This window comes from Lontra canadensis, unplaced genomic scaffold (assembly GCF_010015895.1).
Source record: "Lontra canadensis isolate GAN:19392208 unplaced genomic scaffold, GSC_riverotter_1.0 scaffold168, whole genome shotgun sequence".
NCBI classification, from domain to species: Eukaryota; Metazoa; Chordata; class Mammalia; order Carnivora; family Mustelidae; genus Lontra; species Lontra canadensis.
Genome location: NW_022631162.1, coordinates 1,061,730 through 1,085,357, shown reverse-complemented (window position 1 = coordinate 1,085,357; position 23,628 = coordinate 1,061,730). Strand labels below are relative to the sequence as shown.

General features: G+C 40.7%; 2 protein-coding genes and 1 pseudogene across 2 annotated transcripts; all 3 read left to right on the top strand.

Annotated features, from left to right (window-relative positions):
- Positions 1-4,579: 4,579 nt before the first annotated feature.
- LOC116859968 (olfactory receptor 6K3-like) lies at positions 4,580-5,530 on the top strand. Its single transcript, XM_032845717.1, has one exon. It carries the CDS (start codon positions 4,580-4,582, stop codon positions 5,528-5,530), a length of 951 nt encoding a protein of 316 aa, XP_032701608.1.
- A 6,319-nt stretch (positions 5,531-11,849) lies between these two features.
- LOC116859967 (olfactory receptor 6K3-like) lies at positions 11,850-19,337 on the top strand. The gene is made up of 4 exons (XM_032845716.1): positions 11,850-12,002; positions 15,769-15,819; positions 15,877-16,748; positions 19,322-19,337. Exons 1-4 carry the CDS (start codon positions 11,850-11,852, stop codon positions 19,335-19,337), a joined length of 1,092 nt encoding a protein of 363 aa, XP_032701607.1.
- A 1,986-nt stretch (positions 19,338-21,323) lies between these two features.
- LOC116859975 lies at positions 21,324-22,280 on the top strand (annotated as a pseudogene).
- The last annotated feature ends 1,348 nt before the right edge of the window (positions 22,281-23,628 follow it).

Here is a 23,628-nt window from a genome sequence, read left to right as displayed (position 1 = left end):
CAGAGCTTCAGGGCGCGTGGGGAGCCATGACGTCAGAGCTTCAGGGCGCATGGGGAACCATGTGTCTTCGCTGGGAAGCTTCTCTCAGGGAGACCAGAGTGGAGCAGGGAAGCATGAGAGAGATTGCAGACCAGCCCACCGGCTCACTATCTGATTCTTAAAATTAGTTAATTCACTCTTTCACCCAATTATTTATTTAATCATGTATCCATTTCTCAAATGCTTTTCAAGGGTCTGTTTTAAAATACCAGCTTTTTACATGCAAGAATTTGGTGAATGAATGAGTGATTTTGTTATAATTAATGGAGGGACACCTTAATAAGGTGGTTTCTATTGCAAAGAGCATGCGCCACAAGTGCTTAATTAACACTGCATTGTATAAAAATAAAATAAAGTAAAATAGAGACGCTTGGGTGCTCAGTTGTTAAGCATCTGACTTCAGCTCAGGTCATGATCCCCTGGTCTTGGGATCGGGCTCCACATGGGGCTCCCTGCTCCGTGGGAAGCCTGCTTCTCCCTCTCCCACTCCTCCTGCTTGTGTTTCCTCTCTCCCTCTCTGTCTCTCTCTGTCAAATAAATAAATAAAATCTTTAAAAATAAAATAAAATAAAGCACCACCTTCTTAAAAACTAGTCATTGAGTCAGTGGAGTCTGTGCCACTATGTGTATCTGTTTCCTATCAGGATTTTGTTTTGTTTTGTTGTTGTTGTTTTTAACCCAAATCCATTTTTAAATTGTTTCCTTTTTATATCCATTGCTACCAGACCATTCAATATTTAACATTCCATGCCTGTTTTGTATCTCTTCTTGTAAAAGGATAAAAACCATCTTGTGATTGCTCACCTGGAAGTTAATTTTAGGATTAAGATTTATTTTAAAAAGGGAGAGAAGGAAGGAAGGAAGGAAGGAAGGAAGGAAAGAAAGAAAGAGAGTGGGAGGGAGGGAGAGGCAAGAAGGAAGGGAGGGAGGAAGGTGAGAAAGGAAGGAGGGAGAGAGGCAGGAATAAGTCCTCCTGATTGTATCCCCCACTCATTACATGGGGGGCTTGTTGCACCCCAGGTCTCTCCAAGGCTCGCTTGTATGTGTGCATTCATACATCCTTTCTGGGTCAAGAAAGCCTGTCCTCAAACCCTTTCCTTTCTAGCTCTTTGGGGAAACCCGCCACGGGGACCACCAAAACATGTGACACATCGAGGATGGGGGCCCCTCATTCCTGCCACTACCACTAATGGCTGTGACCCCTGGACCCCTCTGAGAAGTTCTATGGAGCCGTGCTGGGAGCTGCTGACAGAGTCTGCGGTGATGTGCTTCAGAGTTGCTGTATGTCCCTGAATTGCTGTTTCATTGCAAAGTGGAGGAAACCTTCTGCCTTCAAATCGCATTTTGTTAGCTCGACTCCTCTTGTTCCTTATCCTTCCTCTGTCTCAGCAGATACTGGATACAGGACCAATTTTCTCACCCCTTGAACAGAAGAGAAAACCAGGTGTCTCTTTCCATCTGAGGTCTAGCCTGACTCACGGAGCTGGCTTCCTGAAGGTCGAGCCACCTCACGAAGGCAAGCATGGCAGCAAGTGTTCCCTAATTAATCCTTTGGGATGTGGGGTTGCTTTTCCAGGGACTGGGGAGAACCGTCCTAAAGGAAGCCTTTCTCCCATAGGATGATTCCCTGAGATACCCAGCGTCGTGGTTCCTCTTATAACAGTCCTGTTTGTTGGACTGCAGAACAATGGAGAGGAAGATGTTTGGGGAACAGAGGTGGCCCCCTAGGTTCTGAAAGAGGTGGCTATGGGACAAGGGGTGGGCTCTGTTCTTTGGTGGGAGCATGGGTGGCATTTTTGGTTATATATTGGGAGGACTGCCACAGGACCCCAATTCTTTTTTGGTTGGTTTTCAGTGAAGACCTGTGGAAACTTCATTGAGGTTTTGCAGACACGTGAGGTGGGGGAAAGACCATGGCTCAGGGATGAGGTGGTTGGTGGCTTTGTGTCCCAGGACTACTGACAGCTATAACAAACAGCTATTAAATTTTGTCTGAGCAATTAGCTCTATGAGTCTTTTCATCTCCACTGATTTCTGGGTTAAATTCTGATGTAGGATGCTTGCATCTTGTTCAGTCTAGTCAGAAAATGCTCTTAAGATAAGGCAATGCTGTGGCAACAGTGGAGCTTGCTAGTTGAGATTCCGGGCTCAATTCTGGATTCTTCCAGAAAATATATGGGTCCAGTTTGATAAGGTTCAGGGCCCAAGTATCTACTTCAAATTGCCTTCCTATGTGTTCTTTCCTTCTGAGAGACACAAGTTTCTGAAGACCTGCCAATTTTTTCCTTTTCTGAGTTTTGATTTCCTAATTCCTGAAAGTACTGGCCACTGAGCACAATGCTAATTTCCCTATTTATCTCCCGACTGCCTCTGGAAGAAGCGAGAACGTTAAAACGGTGTTAACTTCTGTCATATGAGGAAATCAGACAGGCGGTAATAGAACCAAGAGATATTGAGATGTCAACATGATTGAAAAATCTCATATACAGTCATATTATTTATCATGCTACGAAGTTCGGGTTTTGTTTGGAAGCCTGTGCAATCCACTTCTAGGTCTATTTTCTGACATAGTGCTGACAGCTTTGTACTTAACAAAGATTATTCCAGAAGCTGGGTGGAGGTTAAATCCGGACAAATCAAGTTTAAAAACGATGAGTTTAGGTAAGAGTAATTCAGGCAAGAAACCATCAGGGCATACATTATGTTTTCTTGTGAATCTATTTTTTTAGTTAGAAGTTTTCCTAAAGAAAAACAAAGGGAAATTTTGTCTCATATTTATCCTGTTTGAACACAGATGTAGTAGTCTAACATATTGATAAAAAGCAAGAACAAAAAAAATTAAAAATATTTGGTTGTCATATACCAAGCTGACTTTCTGTTTGTTTAAATCCTCTGGTATTCTGGTTTCAAAAGAATTTTATCTACTTTTTATATCTTTTGCCAGTTCACAATTGTCTGACTCTTTTGGTTGATATTAGTAGCTTTCTCCATTCATGTATTTTAACTTAAAAAAAAAATTGAGATATAATTGACATTTAACACCGCATAAGTTTGAGGTGTGCCTGTGGACCAGCTGGGCTTGTATACTGCAGTATGGTTCCTGTCACACGGATGTGGAGGTCCGTCTCCAACAACGTCACCCCTAGGTGGTTTCCTACAGTGGAGGCAGGTCTCAGAATTCAGCCTCATGCGCAAACCGTTCATGAGTAAGCAGACACAGAGAACGTCATCACAGCTGTTTGCAGAAGCTCATGCAAATCCCAAGGAACTCAGGTGCTGGAGATCAGGTGCTGGGCACCAGGTGATGCACGCTCTGTTTAGGGAAAGCACAGGAACAAATGAGTCATGGACCTACTGTGCCTGCCAAGCATTAGAGGTGGCTTGGCTCACTTTTATTTTATCACTTTAGGGGAGGAATTCGAATGTTCTGTATGCCACTGGTTCTCAAGTGGGGGCAACTTTACTCCCTCTTCCCCTGCAGCGACATTTGGCATTTCTATAGACATTCTGGTGATCGTGACTGGGTCTGTGCCACTGATCCCTCTGTAGGTAGAGGTCAGCATTGCTGCTAAATATCCTGCAATGGACAGGAAAGCTTCTCACTTTCATCCCCACCCCCAGCAAAGAATTACGTGGTCCAAATGTCAGTTTCTGGAGAAGACCTGCTCAGTGCTCCTTGGTGAACCTGATGGTGTGGTTACAGCTGTGGATACTCGAAGCTCTTGCCGAACCTGCTGTTGGGTAGAGACTGCTGCTGGGTCTTTCAAATGTCGCCGAACCATGCCTAGGGGTTGATTTCTAGATTTGTATACTTCAACTATTAACTATTCCTCTTTGGTACAGGTTAAGATGAATTTGCACACACAGCTCTATCACATGGCTCTAAGCTGTTATATTTTAATGCAGATTAAATATAGTATTATGTTTGGCTTTATCTTTTTGCTCCTTGGTTGACAAAGATTCTGATCGAGGGAAGCCTGTACCAGTATTTCTGTGTGTAAGACACCCACTTTAAATCGTCTTATTCTTACCCACAGAGGGCATCATTTTTTCACAACTCATTTTGTGCCTCTAACATCTCATCTCAAACAGTAAAGATGCCTACCTAAGTTGTTTCTAATTTACTGTTATAATAAATATTCCAATGAATCTTTATACATAATGTTTGAATATTCAAAATATTTTCCTTATGCTATATGGCGAAAGGCAGGTTGTAAACAGTCTCAAAAGTCACAATAAAAATGGCCAAAATGCCACGTGGAGGAATTTGTACCAACTTAAAGGTCCAAATAGCAAAATTATTTGCTTAGCCAACAGAATAGGTGATAATGTAAGATATAATTACTGATAAGTATTTGCAAGTTAGACAGGATCACTCTATAGTTTGCAAAGCAACCCACATACATGTTTTACTTCATGAACCTCATGTCAAGGCAGTTGAGCTGCTTGAAAAGAAAGGTTCTATTTGTTACTTGAATGCAGGCAGGGTTCTGACTGTCTGTATTTGATTCATCAGCAGACAAGGAAACCTGCTAAAAATATGGGTCAGAAGAACCAGACAGTGGTGGCCGAGTTCTATTTCTCTGATTTCCCTCCATTTGAGAAGGGCAGCCTCTTACTTTTTGTTCCCCTGCTGTTTATTTACCTGTTCATTATTGTTGGGAATTTCACTATCTTCTGTGCTATCCGGTTGGATACATGTCTCCACAATCCCATGTACAGTTTCATCGGCATGTTCTCCTTCCTGGAGATCTGGTACACTACAGTGACCATCCCCAAGATGCTCTCCAACCTGGTCAGTGAACAGAAGACCATCTCTTTCGTTGGCTGCCTCCTGCAGATGTATTTTTTCCACTCGCCCGGAGTCACAGAAGCCCTGGTCCTCACCGCGATGGCTATCGACAGGTACGTGGCCACCTGCAACCCCCTCCGCTACGCAGTCATCATGACCCCTCGGCTGTGCATCTGGCTCTCCACTGGCTCTTGCCTCTTTGGCTTCCTTATGCTGCTGCCAGAGACGGTGTGGATTTCCACTCTTCCCTTCTGCGGCCCCAACCAAATCCATCAACTATTCTGTGACTTTGAACCTGTGCTGCGCTTGGCCTATGCAGACACGTCCGTGATTCTGGTTGAAGACGTGATCCATGCTATTTCCATCCTGACGTCTGTGTCTATCATCAGCCTTTCATATTTGAGAATCATCACCGTGATCCTGAGGATTCCTTCGGGAGACAGCCGTCAGAAGGCGTTCTCCACCTGTGCGGCCCACGTTACTATTCTCTTGCTGTTTTTTGGTAGTGTGGGCCTCATGTACCTGAGTTTCTCTGTCACATTCCCACCTCTGCTGGACAAGGCCACCGCCCTAATGTTTGCTGTCCTTGCCCCACTTTTCAACCCAATAATCTACAGCCTGAGGAACAAGGACATGAAAGATGCCATCAGGAGAGTTCTCTGTTTTCAGGAAAGGTCCAATGTCTCCGGTAGCCTGTGAGAGTTCATGCACATCTGTTCAAAGAAATATCTCTGTAAGTTTAATATGCTAACAGATCGGTTCCTGAAATTACCTTCTATACTTTTCATGCTGCTGTTTGGGTATTTTTTCCCAACTTTCTGAACTAAGAATTACTGTTTGATCTGATGGGAGAGCTCTTCTGTGGTTCACCCATCTTGGAATCATTTATAGATCATGATATGGACTTTCCCCCTTTGTAGCTCCATGCAGGATGGTATCACCTTCTGCAAACCAGTGGAGACTACCAGCCTGAACAATAATCACACTTACTTCTTACGCATCAAAACACTCCTTCCCTGCTCTTCCATTCTATATTCACAATACTCTTGTTAGTTTTCTTTTTTCAATTTAAAAAATTAACAAGCTGTGCATCAGTGAGGTGGTTTCAGCCTTCACAAGGAGCTCTGATTCCTAATACTCATCCCAGATTGAGGCCTGACACAAGACAGTGACAACGCAGCACACGCAGCTACTGGCTTCGTGACATCGATGTCATCCTGCTGTCATCAACACCTTTGTGGTTATGTTTCATGTTGTCTTAAAAATTCCGGAGCAGACACTCTTGGAAACTTAAAGATTAAATAGATGAGATATATAGGCTTGGGATCAAAGCAAAAGCATGTAAATTATGTAAAGATATATATATGCCCATTTTTTAAATTAACATCACTATATTAAAATGCTGTGTTGTGTTAGGTTGTATTAAAGTGCCACATCAGTCTCAACTTGGTGTCTCTCTTCTTCCTGCTTTTTTGCTCCAGATTGTTTCTCCTCGGCTCCTTCTCTGCCTTGGAGCCTACACTTAAAAAGTCACACACATTCTATCCTCTGGGACAAAGTTCTCTGCCTTCCTCTCAAACTACATTAGTAGTCTTGGGGGCTGAGTAAAATGTCTGTAGGAAAAGAAATGTTGGCTCAGCTCCCATGGGAAGCAAACCAAGAACACAGGGGAATTGTCGATGGCTTCCTGGAGTAAGAACTCAGCCAGAAGCTGAGGGTAGAAGAGAGAGTTGTCCAGAATGGAAATATCAATAGTATAGGACCCAAGAAACAAGTCTCAGTCAGCTCTGGCCAGGCAGCTGGATAAATTCTTGGATCTATTTGGGAGTGTTGCCTTGGAAGAAGGGCTAGCTGGATCCTGGGGGACCTGGCAGCATCTTTTATCCCCTCACTGCTGGACACACAAATCCTCTCCTATATTTTTATGAGGTTTTTGAAACTTAAGAAAGACAATTTCTGTGTGAAGAAAATTATACTGAAGTTTCTTTGGTTATGAAATCAAGCTAAATTTATTTGATGTAAATATTAAGGAATCTAGTTCTTTGATATTTGAATTCATGCTTAAAAATCTTAATATTCCATTTATAAATCTATAGATTTTTATCATTTTCTATTAAAGATGTTTAACAAATATTTGATCTGATTTATAAACTTGGCAATTAAATCCTTTTAAACTACATTTGAATATGGTATACACTTTTTTTTTAAGCATCTCAACTTTCTGACTTAATAAAGTCTCCACAGGTTTTAAAAACAGCCTCTATAATATAAAGAGAAGAAACAAAAATTATAAATATAACTAATCCCAAATCCTTTCAAATGTTTCCATACTGTGATAGACATGGTAAAATTTCCGTTTTAAATAACAAACCGAAAATTTTGAATTTTATTAACTATAAATTTTATTTCAATGAAGTTGACTTTTAAAAAGTATAAATTAGGGTGCCTGGGTAGCTCAGTTGGTTAAGCAACTGCCTTTGGCTCAGGTCATGATCCTGGAGACCCGGGATCGAGTCCCGCATCGGGCTCCCAGCTCCATGGGGAGTCTGCTTCTCCCTCTGACCTTCTCCTCTCTCATGCTCTCTCTCATTGTCTCTCTCTAAAATAAATAAACAAAATATTTTTTTTAAAGTATAAATTATTTGCCATATTACAAATATAAAGTTGGCATTACAAGTTATATTTGGTGTTCTAAAAGGTCAAACTGTCTTGAATAATGGGACTACATAAAATATATACATATAAATTTCTTAGAACGAAATACAAATAATAGGTTTTGATTCTCTTACCTATTTCTGTAGTTAGCTCTAAAATCTTGCTGAGTTTAAAAGATGCTAAACCACTACAGAAGTTATTATGTGACCTACTTCTGGAACAAATAATTTACTGAGGCTACTAAGTCAAGCACTGTTTCTGGTGCTTGGGATACAATTGAGAAAAATTCCCTGACTTTATGTAGCTAACACTATGTTGAGGGGAGATATTGTTTAAAATACATATTCACGATAAACCAGAAAACTAACAAATTATAAGAAACTGTGTTCTGTGGGAAATAGAAGAGAAAATGTTTCAGGAAAAGAGGGTTTGGGGTGAGTAAGGAGATCACTATTTTAAGTTGAGTGGTCGTGTTGGTCCTCACTTAGAAGGTCACATTTGGACAAGGACTTAGTCATACAGATATGTGGAGGGACAACAGTCCTGGCAGCATTATCTTTCGCTACAGAGAAAAACATCCCCAAAATTAGCAACTTGAGACAGAAACTATTTGTCTGCTAATTTGTGGGTTGACAGGTTGGGCTGGAACCAAAGAGGTGATTCTTCTTGTCCTGGTCCGTTCGTGTATCCAGGGTCCACAGCTGGCTGAACCAGGGTGGCAGTAGGTAAGACATCTGTGCTCTCTTCCCTCTGTCGCTTCCCCTTCCACAGGCTGGTCTGTCTTGTTCACACAGTGGCTGGTATGGGCATTGACACTAAGCATCTAGCCTCAGTATCTAGGGCTTCCTGAGCACTAGGCTCAGAACTGGCACATGACGTCTTGCATGACATCTTGCATGACACATGACATCTGTTGCATTCAGAGGCTAAATCATATCACAAGAGGGACTCAGAGGAGGGAATGAGACTTCACCTCTTGATGGTAAAAGCTGTCAAATCACCTTGTAAGGGGCTGGGATGCAGAGAGGCGTTAGGATTGTGCCATTTCCTTCGCAATATAGAGATTATTGGTGTCCTCACATTGTGCTGAAATCTTCGGTGGAACCACGGGAACTAAACACGTGTATGGGCTCAAAGAGTTGGGTAATGAACGGTCTGTATTTGGAACTGGTGGTAAAGGAGTATCTTCAGCAAAGTAAACAAAACTTCCATAGCCCTGCCTCTAACATAGTCAACAAAGTTATTGCAATGGAAATTGTGTTTCGGGAAACTCAACAGACCTTGAAAAACACCACCATCTTTTCAGAGAGTAGAGAAGGAAAAAAAAAAAAAAAAACTATTCAAAACTAGGACACACTGAGAGAACCATAGAACTCATGAGTAAGACTAAAGCACCCTGCACCACAGAGACCAGGACAGACTGTTGTAGAAGGGGAAGAGAAGTGGTTATAAGTTGACCCATCACCCTTCATCCAGGCCAACACATGGAGAGGTTTCCCCTGAGCCTCGGGTTCCTCAAGTGTGAAAAAAGAACCTGGGTTAGGGGAGGGAGAGACCCAACCAGCAAAAGAAACCATCAACAAAGTGAAAAGATAACCTATGGAATGGGGAAAAAAATTGCAAACCATATATACGATAAGGTGGATATTATATCCAATATAATTACATTATATATATTTGGATATTATATCTAAAGTATATAAAGAACTCATCCAACTGAAGAACAAATCCACAACCCAATTAAATGAATAAAGGACCTAAATAAATATTTCTCCAAAGAAGATACATGGAAGGCCACCAGACACATGAAAAGGGGTTCAACATCACTAGTCATTAGGAAAATACTCATCAAAATCACAATAAGCTATAATCTCACACCTGTTAGAACATTCCTGATCAAAAAGACAAGAGATAACAAGTGTTAGCAAGGTTTGGAAAAAAAGAGATCTTTTGTACCCTGTTGGTGGGAATGTAAATTGGTGCAACCACTGTGCAAAACAGTATGGAGTTTCCTCAAAAAATTTAAAAATAGAAACACCATATGATTCAGCAACTCCACTTCTGAGAATATATCCAAAGAAAATGAAAACACCAACTCGAAAATATATCTTCACTCCCATGTTCACAGCCATTTTATTTACAATAGCCAACCCATGGGAACAACTTAAGGGTCCATCAATGGAAGTATGAATAAGGAAAATGTAATATGTATAAAATATTCCACTGTATATGTATACAATATTCTACTACATACATATATATGTATACATACACATACACATACATACGTACATATATATGTATATGTAATAGTCCACCAGAACTAGATCTAGAGGTCTAAGTCTAGAGCTATATATCTAGGGGAATATTATTCAGCCATAAAAAAGGAAATTCTGCCATTTGCCACAACATGGAAGGACCTTGAGGACATTATTCTAAGTGAAATAAGTCAAACAGAGAAAGACAAATACTGTATGATCTCACTTATATGTGGAATTTTAAAAAGTAAAACTCATAGAAAAAGATCTGACTCCAGTAGAGGCGGTGGGGAGGGCAGGGGGAACTGAAGGAAAGTGGTCAAAATGTACAAACTTTCAGTTATAACATAAATAAGTCCTAGAGATATAATGACATAATGATCAGAGCTAATGCTGTTGTATGGTATATAGGGAAGTTGTTAAGAGAGGAAATTATAAGCCTTCTCATCGCAAAGGGAAATTTTTTTCCTTTTTTCCTTTTTTCTTTGCATTATATCAACATGGGAAGGTGGATGTTAGCTGAAACTATTATAATCATTTCACAATAGATGTAAATCATGCTGTATGTCTATACAGTGATGAATGTCATTTTTTCCTAAAAACTTGAAAAAAATAATATGTATTTATTTAATCTATTTATTCTCAGCAAATTTTCCAAAGGGGACTCATACTTTAAAAGGACTCTTAGAGTTCCTCTCACTAAGGAGAGCTAATGAGGAAAGATTAGAGAAGCTTCCATTAATTAATCTGTAGGGAAATGGAAATGATATTTCTCTCTGGTCATTAGGGAAATCTCCAGTAGAGAAATCTTCCCAAGAAGGCTTTAGGAACAGGCACAATGGTCCACCTGATAAACTGAAGGGGCTTTAGCTGCATAAACCCAGGGAAAGGATCCCCTTTGTCTCAGCAGGAGGTAAAAGGAGAAGACTCATGAGTCCAAGATGTAACCTTGTGTTGTGTAGAGGAAAAGGACACTCAGCTTGGGCTTCTACTGACTTAAATGACGGTATCTGCAGGCATGTTCAAGATTGCGTGGGTGGCTGAGTGGAATTAGGCTCAGGAGGAGGAGAGACACTTGTGGGATTAAAAATTAGTGATGACGTTATGTTTTTTTCTGGGGTGTGATGATGGAATCATAAGACTTTCCCCCTAATAATCATACTGTTCCTCTGCTTTCACAGCCTCAGAGTTTCTCTAAATTAATTCTGATCCAGGAGGACACCATTTTACATACTGGTCTCTGTTGCTAGTCATGTGGATATAAACCAAATAGGGTCATGAGTAAAGAGGTCAGATACATCTGAAGAGCCTATTCCTGAAAACCTTATTCCAAGGAATTGAGTCAAATTGAGCATGGTCTGTACGCCCCAGACCTATTTTTATTCACTTTCCTTTCTCCAAGTGGGACTGGGTCAGCTCGTTTTTCTCCTTCCAGTCTCCAATGGATAAATTTTGAATTGACACATTAATTTCTGTAGAGTAGGACATTGATTTTGCTTAAATATAAGCATCCCAGATTCTATTAAAAGATTAACATCACTCACTTAGGGGAAATAGAAGTGCCAGAAACACGGTAAGACAATAACTCTGACTGCCTTTGGGGTCCAAAATACCTCAGTTCTAAGGTGATAGTTGTAGACATCTTCACACCGATTTGCAGATGCTCTGCCCCTTCCCTCAATCTCGTTGCGTGTGTCAGGGGTTCAGCTGAGCTAAGAGAGAATGGAACAGGCAAGTGTCAGAGTAGGGGATTCAAAAAACCCTGAGCCCAAATCAAAGTAACCATGAAGCTTTAGATCAATAGTGTGAGCAAAAGGTGGAAAGCAGAGAAAGTGCCTCCTCCAGCCCCTGTCATATACCCTGAGAAAACGAGCATGGATCAAGTGTCAGGGGCATCAGTGCAAACATGAGCATCATTCCACTGTTGACAGAGCCCTGAACAAAAGGCTCCACCAGTTTTATGGACTCTGGGATGGAGAGGAGGATACAGAGTGACCCTGGGGTTTCTCTCTCTCATCCCCTAAAGAAGCCTGGGAAGGAGTGCCTGAAGAGGACCTTGACCCAAGGCTGCAAACAGAGATGTAAGGGTGTAATTGCTAGGGTAAATGGTGACATGCAAGGGGTACAAGCGGCCAGAGGACCCCAGTCCTTGCTGCGATTCTCTTAGAGATTATGGTGCATGGGCTGCCACCAAGTGCTGGGGGGTGGCTTTCCCTGGGATCCTGAACAGGAAAGCCTTTGTAATCACCTGCAGTCAGGTCTGAAAACCACACAGGGTTCACCTCGGCTCCTCAGTGCATGTGCATTTTTGAGGTGGAGGGTAGAGTAGGCGAGATTTCCTGTTCCCTTATTATTTTATTACTGTGTCTTGGACTCTCAAGTCCTTTATTCAAAAACTTTTGCATAACTTAAAATACCATCCCTTTGTCAATCACAATTTGATTCCATCCACCTGGGGCTTGGGTCAGCCTAACATTTCTGTGAATTTCAGGTCAGCCCTGGTCTTCCATCCTTTCCTGGGTTTCTCCAAGCCCCTCCATTCAACTGTTCTAAGCTTTGCAGAGTCCAGAAGACCAGGAAGGGCAAGTCTGTTCCAGTGGACTCCCATCGGCCCACACTGCTCTCTTGATCTGCTTGGAGTTGGGTTTGGGAGGAGTGGAGTGATGAGTCAAAGTTACCACTAATGATCTCTCTACAGATATAGGTTACTACCACATTCCATCTACCTGGGACTGACGTTTTCTCGGGCACAAAATACTTTTCTTAAACTCTTCTGGCCTCTGCCTATTGCCCGGTTCCAAGACTGCTTCCACATTTTTAGGTATTCATTAGAGCAGTATCCCTCCTTCTTGGTATCAATTTCTGTCTTAATTGGTTCAGGCTGCTGTAACAGAAGTACCAGAGATGGGGTGACTTACGCAAGACACAGTTATATGTAGCACCTCTGCAGCCCGGAACTCTGAAGCCCAGGTCAGAAAGACTTGCTGTCTGCTTTGTAGATGACTGCTTCTCTCTGTATCTGCACCTGCAGACAGCAGATAGAAGATGTTCTCTCCAGACGCTTAGAAGGGAACTAATGCCACTCATGAGCTCATCTAGTTCTTACTAACTTTCCAAAGCCCCATCTCCTAGTACTATCACTTTGGGAAGTGAGGTTTCAGCACAAGAATGAGAGGGGCAGGGACCAAAAACATTCAGTCCACAATAGTCATATAAATGGAATCGTGCAATATGCAGACTTCGGCTTTTTTCTCTTATCACCATGCATTGGAGATTAATCTGCGTTGTGTGCATGTTAATCATTTTCATTGCTAAGGGGTAGTTCATTGCATGGATGTACCAAGTTTGTGTATCCCTTTACCAGTTAGAGACCATTAGGGTTGCTTACAGTTTTATAAATAAAGCCTCGATAAATATTTGCTTACAGGTGTTGGTGTGATCATAAACTTCCATTTTTTTCCAAGCTTCTATTTAAACTCTAATTAGCTAACATGTATGCTAAAATAGGTTTCAAGTGTAGAATTTAGTGATATAAACAAGCTTTCATTTCTTTTGGGTTAATACTTAGGAGTGGAGTTGTCGGGTGACATGTTGAATGTATGTTTGACTTTATAGGAAACTGCTGAAATCAACCCTCTTGTCCGCACCATTTCGCATTCCTACCAGTGCTATCTGAGAAATCCAGTCGCTCTATGTTTCCCCTAGCCTGTGGCATCACCAGCTGTTTTGTTTTTAAAAAATGTGATTGTTCTTATAGATGTGTTATGGTGATGTGTCTCACTGTGGCTTTAAGAGTTTTTGAGTTTTCATGTATTCTGGATATGTCTTATGTTGGATACATGTCTCACAAACACTTTCTCCCAGAATGGCTTTTCTTTTCATTCCCTTAATAGTGTGGTTTGCAGAGCAATCAATTTTGGTGAAACTCAATTTGTCACTTTTTTTTTTCTTCTTTTACGTACTGTGCTTTTGATGTTCTGGCATATACATTTTTGTTGAACCAAAGGTCATAAAGATGTTCTCTTCTAGTTTCTGGGAGATATTTTATGGTTTTTGGTTTTACATTTAGTTCTATGATCCATTTTGTGTTAATTCTTGTATATGATGCAAAACTTTTTTTTTAGCACATTTGTTTCTAGTTTTTCCGGTACAACTTGCCAAAAATGCTTTTTTTCCTCTCTGGCTTGGCCATTTGTATGAATGTCTATTTTTATACTCTATTTAGTTCCATTGATCAGTGTGCCTAGTCTCTTGACAATACTACACTATCTTGATTTTTTTTAGCATTATAGTGAATCTGGAAATGTTATCAGCAGTTTTGTCCTCCAGGTTTGTTCTCTTTTTTCACAATGTTTCCCTAGTCCCTGTCTTTTCATATATATTTTAGAATTAGCTTCTTAATATCTATAAAAAACACTCTATTTGGATTTTAAGTGAGATTACATTGAATGAATCTATATATTCTATATAATGTATACATTCTTATAAATGAATATTCATGTACCAGACGCTCTGTAACTGCAGAAAAATTAATGATAATTGATAACTATAGAAAAACACTTAACATAATATTTTATGAAACCTGAGGGATTTACACGCATACGTGTAAGCAACATTTCCTAATTTTCTGTGGGCACTTGGTTTTCTAGAAGCTGCAACCGATATTTGTCAAATCTAGTTCTATATAAAGCAGTTCTTAAAAGATCTTTTTCAAAAATATATATATTCAATTTTGTAATGAGATCTCTGAAAAACATCTCAGAATGAGCCAAATATTTTTTTCTTTGGGTTCATCTATGTTTCAAATGCCTCATGTTAATTTGGAATTTCAAATGCCACTCTTCAGTAAAGTTGTAAGCTTTACATTGATTCTGCTTATGGGTAATTTTTCAAATAGTATCAGCTCGGGGGAACTATTTGGCTGTCTTCCCAGGGAATATTGGCATACAGCATAATCAAGTGTTCTAATTTAATCATATGAGGAGCTCATTTTTAAATGGCTCCATATTATCTCAAAAGAGAAGTTATCTTTCAACTTCCTTGGTGTTCTCAACATTTCCCTTCGACTGATTTTCTATCTCTGATAGACCAGGTTTCTGAATTGCCAGGGGAGGAAGAGTCCCAGGTACACCTGATGAGTTTCCTTGTACTGACTTAAGACACCTCTTCATACTTCCTGACACTTTCAAGGGATGTAAATTGTCCTGGACTCTCACATTTTGGCCCCCACTTTCTCATTTTTTGATGGCCTTTGTTAAGGTATAAATGATCTGTGTGGGAAGACTTAGCTATCTCCGTAAGACACTGCTTCTTTTCAATATCTCTGATGGACTGACATTTAGAAGTCTCAAAGAGTTCAAGAAGCAGGTTCTAAAGAGGGAACTCCAAGTTCACCCACTGAGCTTTCTTTCTTCTTCTGGAACACTAAAGCTCAGTTCCTCCCAGCTCTTCCCTCTGTGCTGGCCAGTCTCCATGAGCTTTAACTTTTCTGTTGCTGGAAATAATTTCCTACCATAGCTTTACCTCGATATATTTGCCTAAAAAGCTTTCCCTCTTCTCTAACCACACTGTGCTCTGAAAAAGGAGCAGAATAGTGAAAATGGGATTTTTCAGAAAGTGCAGCATATAAGTTTGCAATGTCTAATCCATAGTCAGGAAACATTAGAGAATTTAACTAGTATGATTCACAATAATTTAGGGGAATTTTTATAAAAGGTGATTACTTTTAGTATCCCTAATATTCTACTTTATTTTAGTTAGTGTAGCTTATAAACATGACATTGTTAATATCTTATTTATTATTATTTGCCTCCTACATTGGAATATCAGCTCCATGAATACAGAGTGCTTTCTTCACTACCAAATTAAAATGCAAGTGTACAGTTGTATTTGACATGTAATAGAGACTAAATGGATATCTGCTTAATTAATCCAAGAATGATGGAGATAGATCATCTACCTAAAGCATTTCTTCCTTTGACTCTTACATGAGCCAAAAGATCTAACTCTTTATGTTTCATCTAGGGAGGGAGCTGTGTCTTTCTATCAATGACAATTAAAGCCACTGAGATCATGGTAACAACTAACCGAACCTCGACAGTGACAGAGTTTCTCTTCTCTGGATTCCCTCAGTTTGAAGATGGTAGCCTCCTCCTCTTCATTCCTCTATTCATCATCTACACATTTATTGTTATCGGGAATCTCACCGTATTTTTTGCAGTAAGGATGGACACCCGTCTCCACAACCCCATGTACAATTTCATCAGTGTCTTCTCATTTCTGGAGATCTGGTACACCACAGCCACCATTCCCAAGATGCTCTCCAATCTCATCAGTGAGAAGAAGACCATTTCCATTACTGGCTGCCTCTTGCAGATGTACTTCTTCCATTCACTTGGAAATTCGGAGGGCATCTTGTTGACCACCATGGCCATTGACAGGTATGTAGCCATCTGCCACCCTCTCCGTTACCCGACCATTATGACCCCCCAGCTCTGTGCTCAGCTCTCTGCAGGCTCTTGCATCTTTGGCTTTCTTGTGTTGCTCCCAGAGATTGTGTGGATTTCCACACTGCCCTTCTGTGGACCAAACCAGATCCATCAGATATTCTGTGACTTTGAGCCTGTGCTGCACTTGGCCTGTACAGACACGTCAGTGATTCTGATTGAGGATGTGATCCATGCTGTGGCCATCATCTTTGCTGTCCTGATTATTGCTCTCTCCTATATCAGAATCATCACTGTGATCCTGAAGATCCCTTCTGTTGAAGGCCGCCAAAAGGCCTTTTCCACCTGTGTGTCTCACCTTGGTGTCTTTCTGATGTTCTACGGCAGCGTGTCCCTCATGTACCTGCGATTTACTGCCACTTTCCCACCCACTTTGGACACAGTTATTGCACTGATGTTTGCCGTTCTTGCACCCTTTTTCAACCCTATCATCTACAGCTTGAGAAACAAGGATATGAAGGCTGCAATCAAGAAGCTTCTTTGTGCTGGGTCGCCCGGGTGGCTCAGTCGGTTAAACACCTGCCTTTGGCTCAGGTCATGATCCCAGGTCCTGGGTCAAACTCCAAATCAGGTTTCCTGCTCAGTGGGAAGTCTGCTTTTTTCCTCTCCCTCTGCCCACCCCACTCATTCTCTCTCTCTTGCTACTCTCTCTTTTTCTCAAATAAATATATAATATCTTTTTTTTTTTAAAGAATCTTCTCTGCCTTCAGAAAGTGTTCAATGCATCTGCAAGTTGATGCTAGCTATCTCTTAGCCCCTCTCACTTTGAATGTTATCCTGACATACTAAACCATAAAACTAACGTGTAGGGGCGCCTGGGTGGCTCAGTGGGTTAAGCCTCTGCCTTTGGCTCAGGTCATGATCTCAGGGTCCTGGGATCGAGCCCCACATCGGGCTCTCTGCTCAGCAGGGATCCTGCTTCCCCTCCCGCCCCCATTTCTCTGTGATCTCTCTCTCTCTCTGTCAAATAAATACAATCTTAAAAAAAAAACTAACATATAATTCATCCATTGACACACTGATAGCTTCCATTTATTTCATTTCACACATTTATTCTATTTATACACATTTAATGTATCAGATTCACAAAGATTAATAGATAAGAGAAAGGAAATACGATGTTTAAGCCATTAAAATAGATTTTGAGACGTTAATTTTATTGTTACTATGTAAGTATTATTATTATTATTACTATTATTCCAAAGGCATTAGTAACAACTACAGATTACAAAATAGAATGGTTAAGAGTGTAAGATCTGTACAGGAGGTGAAGGTTCATACTTTACTACATACAAGCATTGTGACCTGAAACATGAACCAACTCTGGGAAGTGCTGGGTACATCTGTTACCTCACTGTGGTGATTATGTATGGTGTTTGTGTGTGTTCACATTCATCACATTGTATACATTACATATGGTCTCTGGATACAGATTATATCTCAATAAAGTTGTTCAAATGAAATAGACCAGTTCACACTATGCTATATCATCAGAAATACAATTTTGCCAGTTAAATTTTTTTCAGATCCCTCATGTGATTTTTTTCTATCTTTAACTTGAGTATAGTTGGCACACAATGTTACATTAGTTTCAGGTATACAATATAGTGATTCAGCTTCTCTATATGGCCACAAGTGTGGCTACCATCTGTCACCACACAACACTATCACAACATCACTATGTTCCCTATACTGTGCCTTTTATTCCCATGGCTTATTATTATTTTTGAATTTCAAGGAAAAATATTATAAGAAGTTAGACAAGGAAAATAGGCCCCCAAGTCACAGGAAGAGATGTTAGACAAAACTCAAAAGAGAAAGAAAGTATGTGTTCTCATCAAAAATCCCATACATATTTCCAAGAAGATTACATAATAAAAGCTAATAGATTGTACAGAAGAAGAAGAAGGGGGAGTGGTGAGAAGGAAAGGGGAAGAGGGAGGAGGATGAGGAGGAAGGAGAGGAGGAGGGGAAGAAATTTGGGTTTTCAACAGAACACAGAGCAGTGGATTGAGCGTATGGAGCACAGAATAATCCCATGAAAAAAGGTGAGACATTGTCAACAGAAAGGTGAGCAGGACCAACATAAATTGTTCAGGGTCAGAGAGATCCACATTCATTTGCAGCAGGAGAAAAAAATGACATTTTCCCCTCACGTCAATACTGGCACAGACCCCAATGACATGCCTGTTAGGAAATGATTTTATTTTCTATTAAATATTATTTCAAGCTTTTTTTCTGGTTTCAGTATATTCCCTCCAAGACTTTCCGCACGTGTTTGTTCATGTGAGAAGAGCAGGACCAACACAAACACACTCTTTGCATGACGCCCTGATAGACGCACGTACCTGGAGAAAGTGGTTCGTCACGTTCAGAGCAATAAGTACAGTCAGGAAAAAATACTTGGTGACAACTTTGATCTTAAAATCTAATGAGACAAGAGTACAGAGAGGATCTTTCTGCTAATTAACCCCACAAGGGAAAGTGATGCTCTCCACTGTGATGCAGGGCAGGAATTCCTATGACACCCACTTCCCCTTCCTGTTCTTCCCTGGGATGCCTTTAAAAAAAATTATATATATATATATGTGTGTGTGTGTGTGTGTGTGTGTGTGTGTGTTGTGTTATAAAATATATTATATTATGTGTGGGTTATAAAATATATTGTATTATATTATATTATGTTATATTAATTATATTATTTGTATAATATATACAACATCTGGAGGAATATCAAGGATCCAGAGACACAGACAGACAGAGCAGTCCCTGTGGTCTTAGGTAGAGGTGAGTACAGATGGATGTCTTGAGAAAGAATTCACTTAGCATGCATAAGAATAAGAACATCATAACCTGAAGACTCAGAAGCTTCGACTGTTGGTGGAGGGCAGTGACAAGTGTAGGGGGAGCCTGTGCTGGGCACAGGTATATATGAAACAAGATACTCCATTATGATGCCATCTTTCAAGAGGTCATTTTTTCCAGACTTGATTAGGATTGTCACTCAAAGTAAATTGTCACACTTCCTTTTCAGACAGTCCCTAATTATCTTTGTTCATGTGTCCCCACAGCTATCTCGTGGGCTAAATTATAATTTTACCCAGTCTCTTGCCTCCAAGTTAATTTATTTGATACCAGCCATTTTTTACATGTCAACCCTGTTCTAGTTTACTGCCCTGAAGGAGGAGCCTGGTCTAGAGAAGGAAAAACAAGCCACTGATGATTATTATGATACATGACACATACACTGCAGAAACCCCAGAGTACTAGTGCCCAACATTCTGGAGTGCTTACTATATTCCTGGCACTACTCTAAAGCACTGAAAATATGTTTACACATATTGGTGGGGGCAGTCAAGTGTCTGGGCTGGAGTCACTGGAGAATGAGTGCATGGGTTTGTATTCTGACTTCGGTTGAGACTCTCTGGGCAGTGTTTCTTCTGTAAAATGAGGATTATCTTACTTCACTAGAGACTCAGTAAGAAATACAGCTTATGCTTGAGGCAGTGCTTGCCACAGAATGTGACTCCATACCCCACCACACTACGCAGTACTCTTACTGCTATTAAAAGTGTCTACCTATTCCTGAAGCCTTGTGTGCCAGTATTAGCATTTTCTGCATCCTACAGAAGAAGAATTAAAGGCATAGAAAGGCTAAATGACTTGAGATAGGTGGGGGGTTGTCAGCAGTGGAGAGAACCTATTTCCAATATGCAGACTTTTGACCGGTATTATGCATTGCTTTTGTGCCAGGAGAGCGGCAGGGTGAGGAGTGGTGGAGCGGCGGGTACCTCACAGTCAGAGGACATGATAGACTCAGGAGACTGTGGTGATCCCGCAAAGTGGTGTGCATGAGGGAAGAACATTGGGATGCTAGGAGAAGCTGAGGTGAATTCTGAGTCAGATGTGTGGATTTGGAGCTCATGGACCCACTGCAGAAAAACACCTGAAGTAGTAATAGTTGAGATCTTGTACGTGGACGAGATCACCGCAGGAGCAAACGCAATTATGGAGAGCAGAGAGCGGGAGGGAAATGGGCACCTGGGGAAGAGTTTAAGAAAAGCGGCCGTGTTAATAGGAGAGAGACGAGCAGAAGTAAGAGTAAGGATGACAGAACAAATATAACTAATAGAACAAAAGAAAAGGCCCAGACCAGAACCACCTCTGAGAGCCACTGAGCATGTGTACTGCAGCCCCTAACATTTATTTTTTTGCATGCCCCTTACTCTTAGGGATGGAATCACAGCAGTGGAAGAGGAAAACCTCGGGTAGCAGTGATGGGTGGTGCCAGGGCTAGAGGACTGCAGAGTCCCCATTACCACAGGCAGACAGGGCATTGCTAAGCTTGGAGGGAAGACCTTCAGGGCAGAAGCTTCCATCAGTGTTGTGGGAACATGAGAGGTACGGGGAGCTGGGTTTTACCAGCCTTTCAAGAAGTTGCTTATGTCCTGTGCAGATATTTACTTAATCTTCAGGTTCCCTCTTAGATAGGTACTATTTTTAACCTCATTTTTGCAAATGAGTACTTGAGCCTGAAAGATTAAGTAATTTGCCAAAAGACATGTAGATAGTAAGAGATTCAGTCGGGGTTTCAGAGCAGACCCCGGGCCTATGTTCTAATCCCCTAGAACAGAAATCTCCACAGAGGAATATGCAAGATGATCCAATGGGATGGAAAGAAAAACAAATAATACATAATACAACTTCTAGTATGTTTGTTTGTTCGTTTTTGTGCCCCTTACTTCTAAAATTATATATATATATATAATTATTCGATCTGAATTATTATATCTGAATTATTCGATAATAATATAGTAACTGTGTGCACCTTATAGATGCAAATAGTTGTATTACCGGTTAAGCTGAACATAATTGCACCATTAAACACTTTTGAAAACACCTGTTTCCGCGATCGTGCCTCTGAAGAAGTGAGAAAGCATGTCAAATACAAATGCACAAGAGTGTGACATTAGGAGAAAATAAAACCTTCAAGTAATTTCTTGTTATTCATTGGAGTTATCTAGCTGTACACCCCCCTTTCTTCTGCACCTCCCCGGGAGCTGGTGTGTGCCCTCTCCTTCACTCACAAGGAGCTCTGCTGCGGATATGGAGAGTGCAAACCTGTCGGCAGAGGCAGAATTTATCTTCACTGGCTTCCCCCAGCTCCAGGATGATGGCCTCCTGTTCTCCTTTCTCTTACTCTTCATCTACACCTTTATTGTCATTGGGAATCTACTGATCTTCTTTGCTGCGAGGCTGGACACCCATCTCCATGATCCCATGTACAATCTCATCAGCATCTTCTCCTTCTGGAAGGTCTGGTGCACCGCAGCCACCATTAGTGAGAAGAAGACGATCTCCATTACTGGCTGCCTCTTGCAGATGTATTTCTTCCATGCATTTGGAAATTTGGAGGGAATTTTGTTGATCACCATGGCCATTGACTGGTACATTGCCATCTGCAACCCTCTCTTACCAGGTGATCATGACCACCTGGCTCTGTACCCAGCTCTCTGCAAGCTCCTGCATCTTCAGATCCCTCATCCTACTTCCTGAGATTGTGTGGGTTTCCACACTGCCCTTCCTCCACACTGCCCGACCAGATCTGTCAAATCTTCTCGACCTGGTCCCCATGCTGAGGCTGGCTTATACTGACACGTCCATGATTCTGGTTGAGGATATGATCCATGCTGTGGCCATCATCACCACCGTCCTAATCATCGTCCTGCTCTGTATCAGAACCATCACTGTGATCTTGAGGATCCCCTCCGCTGAGGGTCGGCAAAAGGTCTTTTCGACCTGTGTGGGCCATCTCGCTGTCTTCCTGATTTTCTTCGGCACCGTGTCCCTCCTGTACTTGAGCTTCAACAGCACCCAACCCCCAGCTTGGACAAAGCCATCGCACTGATGTCTATTATTCTTCCCCCATTCTTCAATACCATCACTTACAGTCTGAGAAACAGGAACATGAAGAATGCAATTTGAAGACTCTCCCATCTTTGGAAAACCTTGAGCACATCTGGAGGTTAATTCTGAGCTGCAGGTCCCCTCCCACGGTTCTCTGTGTCTCTAACAGATTGAAGAATAAAACTACTCTATGCCTATTTCTTTGTCACTGAGCTTTCTGTCTGTTCTCCTGATTACTTTCCCTTCTTTCTAGGAAAACACATTTGTACTCTGTCATAGCTATAGCACCTGATGTATATACGGTCAAGATTTTTTTATTATGGGGTTGAAGACTGCTTATTTTCTTCTGACGTGTTGTAATTAAAGGCAAACTCACTCACCACTTCAGAAGCTGGCCACGTGCTTCAGGTGATAGATCTCAGGCAACTTTTTTATTTCATTACGGATCAGGATTATGTGATAAGATTTGTCAGAAGCAGATATCTTATAAAAAGCAAAAATGGTACTTAAGGAGATAAATTATACTTTTATTTTTAGTAATGTATTTTGATCTTCATTAGAATAATAAGTATATACATTTAGTAAGACTAAATTATTACTATTGCCAGACCAGTTCATAAAGAATGCACAGTGTGGGGCACTATTTACATCAACACACTTCAGTGCACACAGATACACACAGATAAGGATCTTAGTCATTGCTTGCCTCCCAGGGGTAAGCATCTTTATTTTCTTTATCAGAAAAGTCTTCTGTGCATCCATAAAATGGCAGCTTTAATTAAAATATGATTCATTTGACTTCTTAACAGAAAGCTCTGAAAATTTTCCTTGTTATATCCTTATTGCCTTAAGTTTCTATCATCATTTATGCACAATCATTTTAATTATCTTTATAAAATGCAAGTAAAAATTTTGGTATGAAAATAGTAATATATCCTCCATGTTTAAATTTTCTCCCTCAACTGTCTAACAAAATGATGAAAACCAAGTTCATACTAATTTCTTTAGATACCCTAAACACAAAAGACACACAGAACACAAAACCATACTTCCCAGCAGACATCACACTCAAAGCTCAAAAAACAGAAAAAACCAAACCAACCAACCAACCAAACAAACAAACAAACAAACAAAAATTGGTGGAAACAAGGAAAGGCGACTTCAATAGACAAAATGTAAAGTCATACTATATATGAAACAAAATTTAAGGGAGTTCAATACAGGCAAGAGAAGGGCTTAGCTGGGAAATATTTTGAAGTAGTCTTTCTGATAAGTGTTGGAAATTCCAAACAGAACTTGGATTTTGATAGATATAAGTTGGAGCCTGTAGATACACGTTTATTAATGGATATCGATGTTTCTCTTCATCAAATGGTGGGTTTAAAACCTTGTCCCTGTTCTTCAGTGGATGGCATGTTAAGTAAAGTTGGGACATCTTTGCCTCAAAAGTCTGAGTTTAGGATGCCACAGT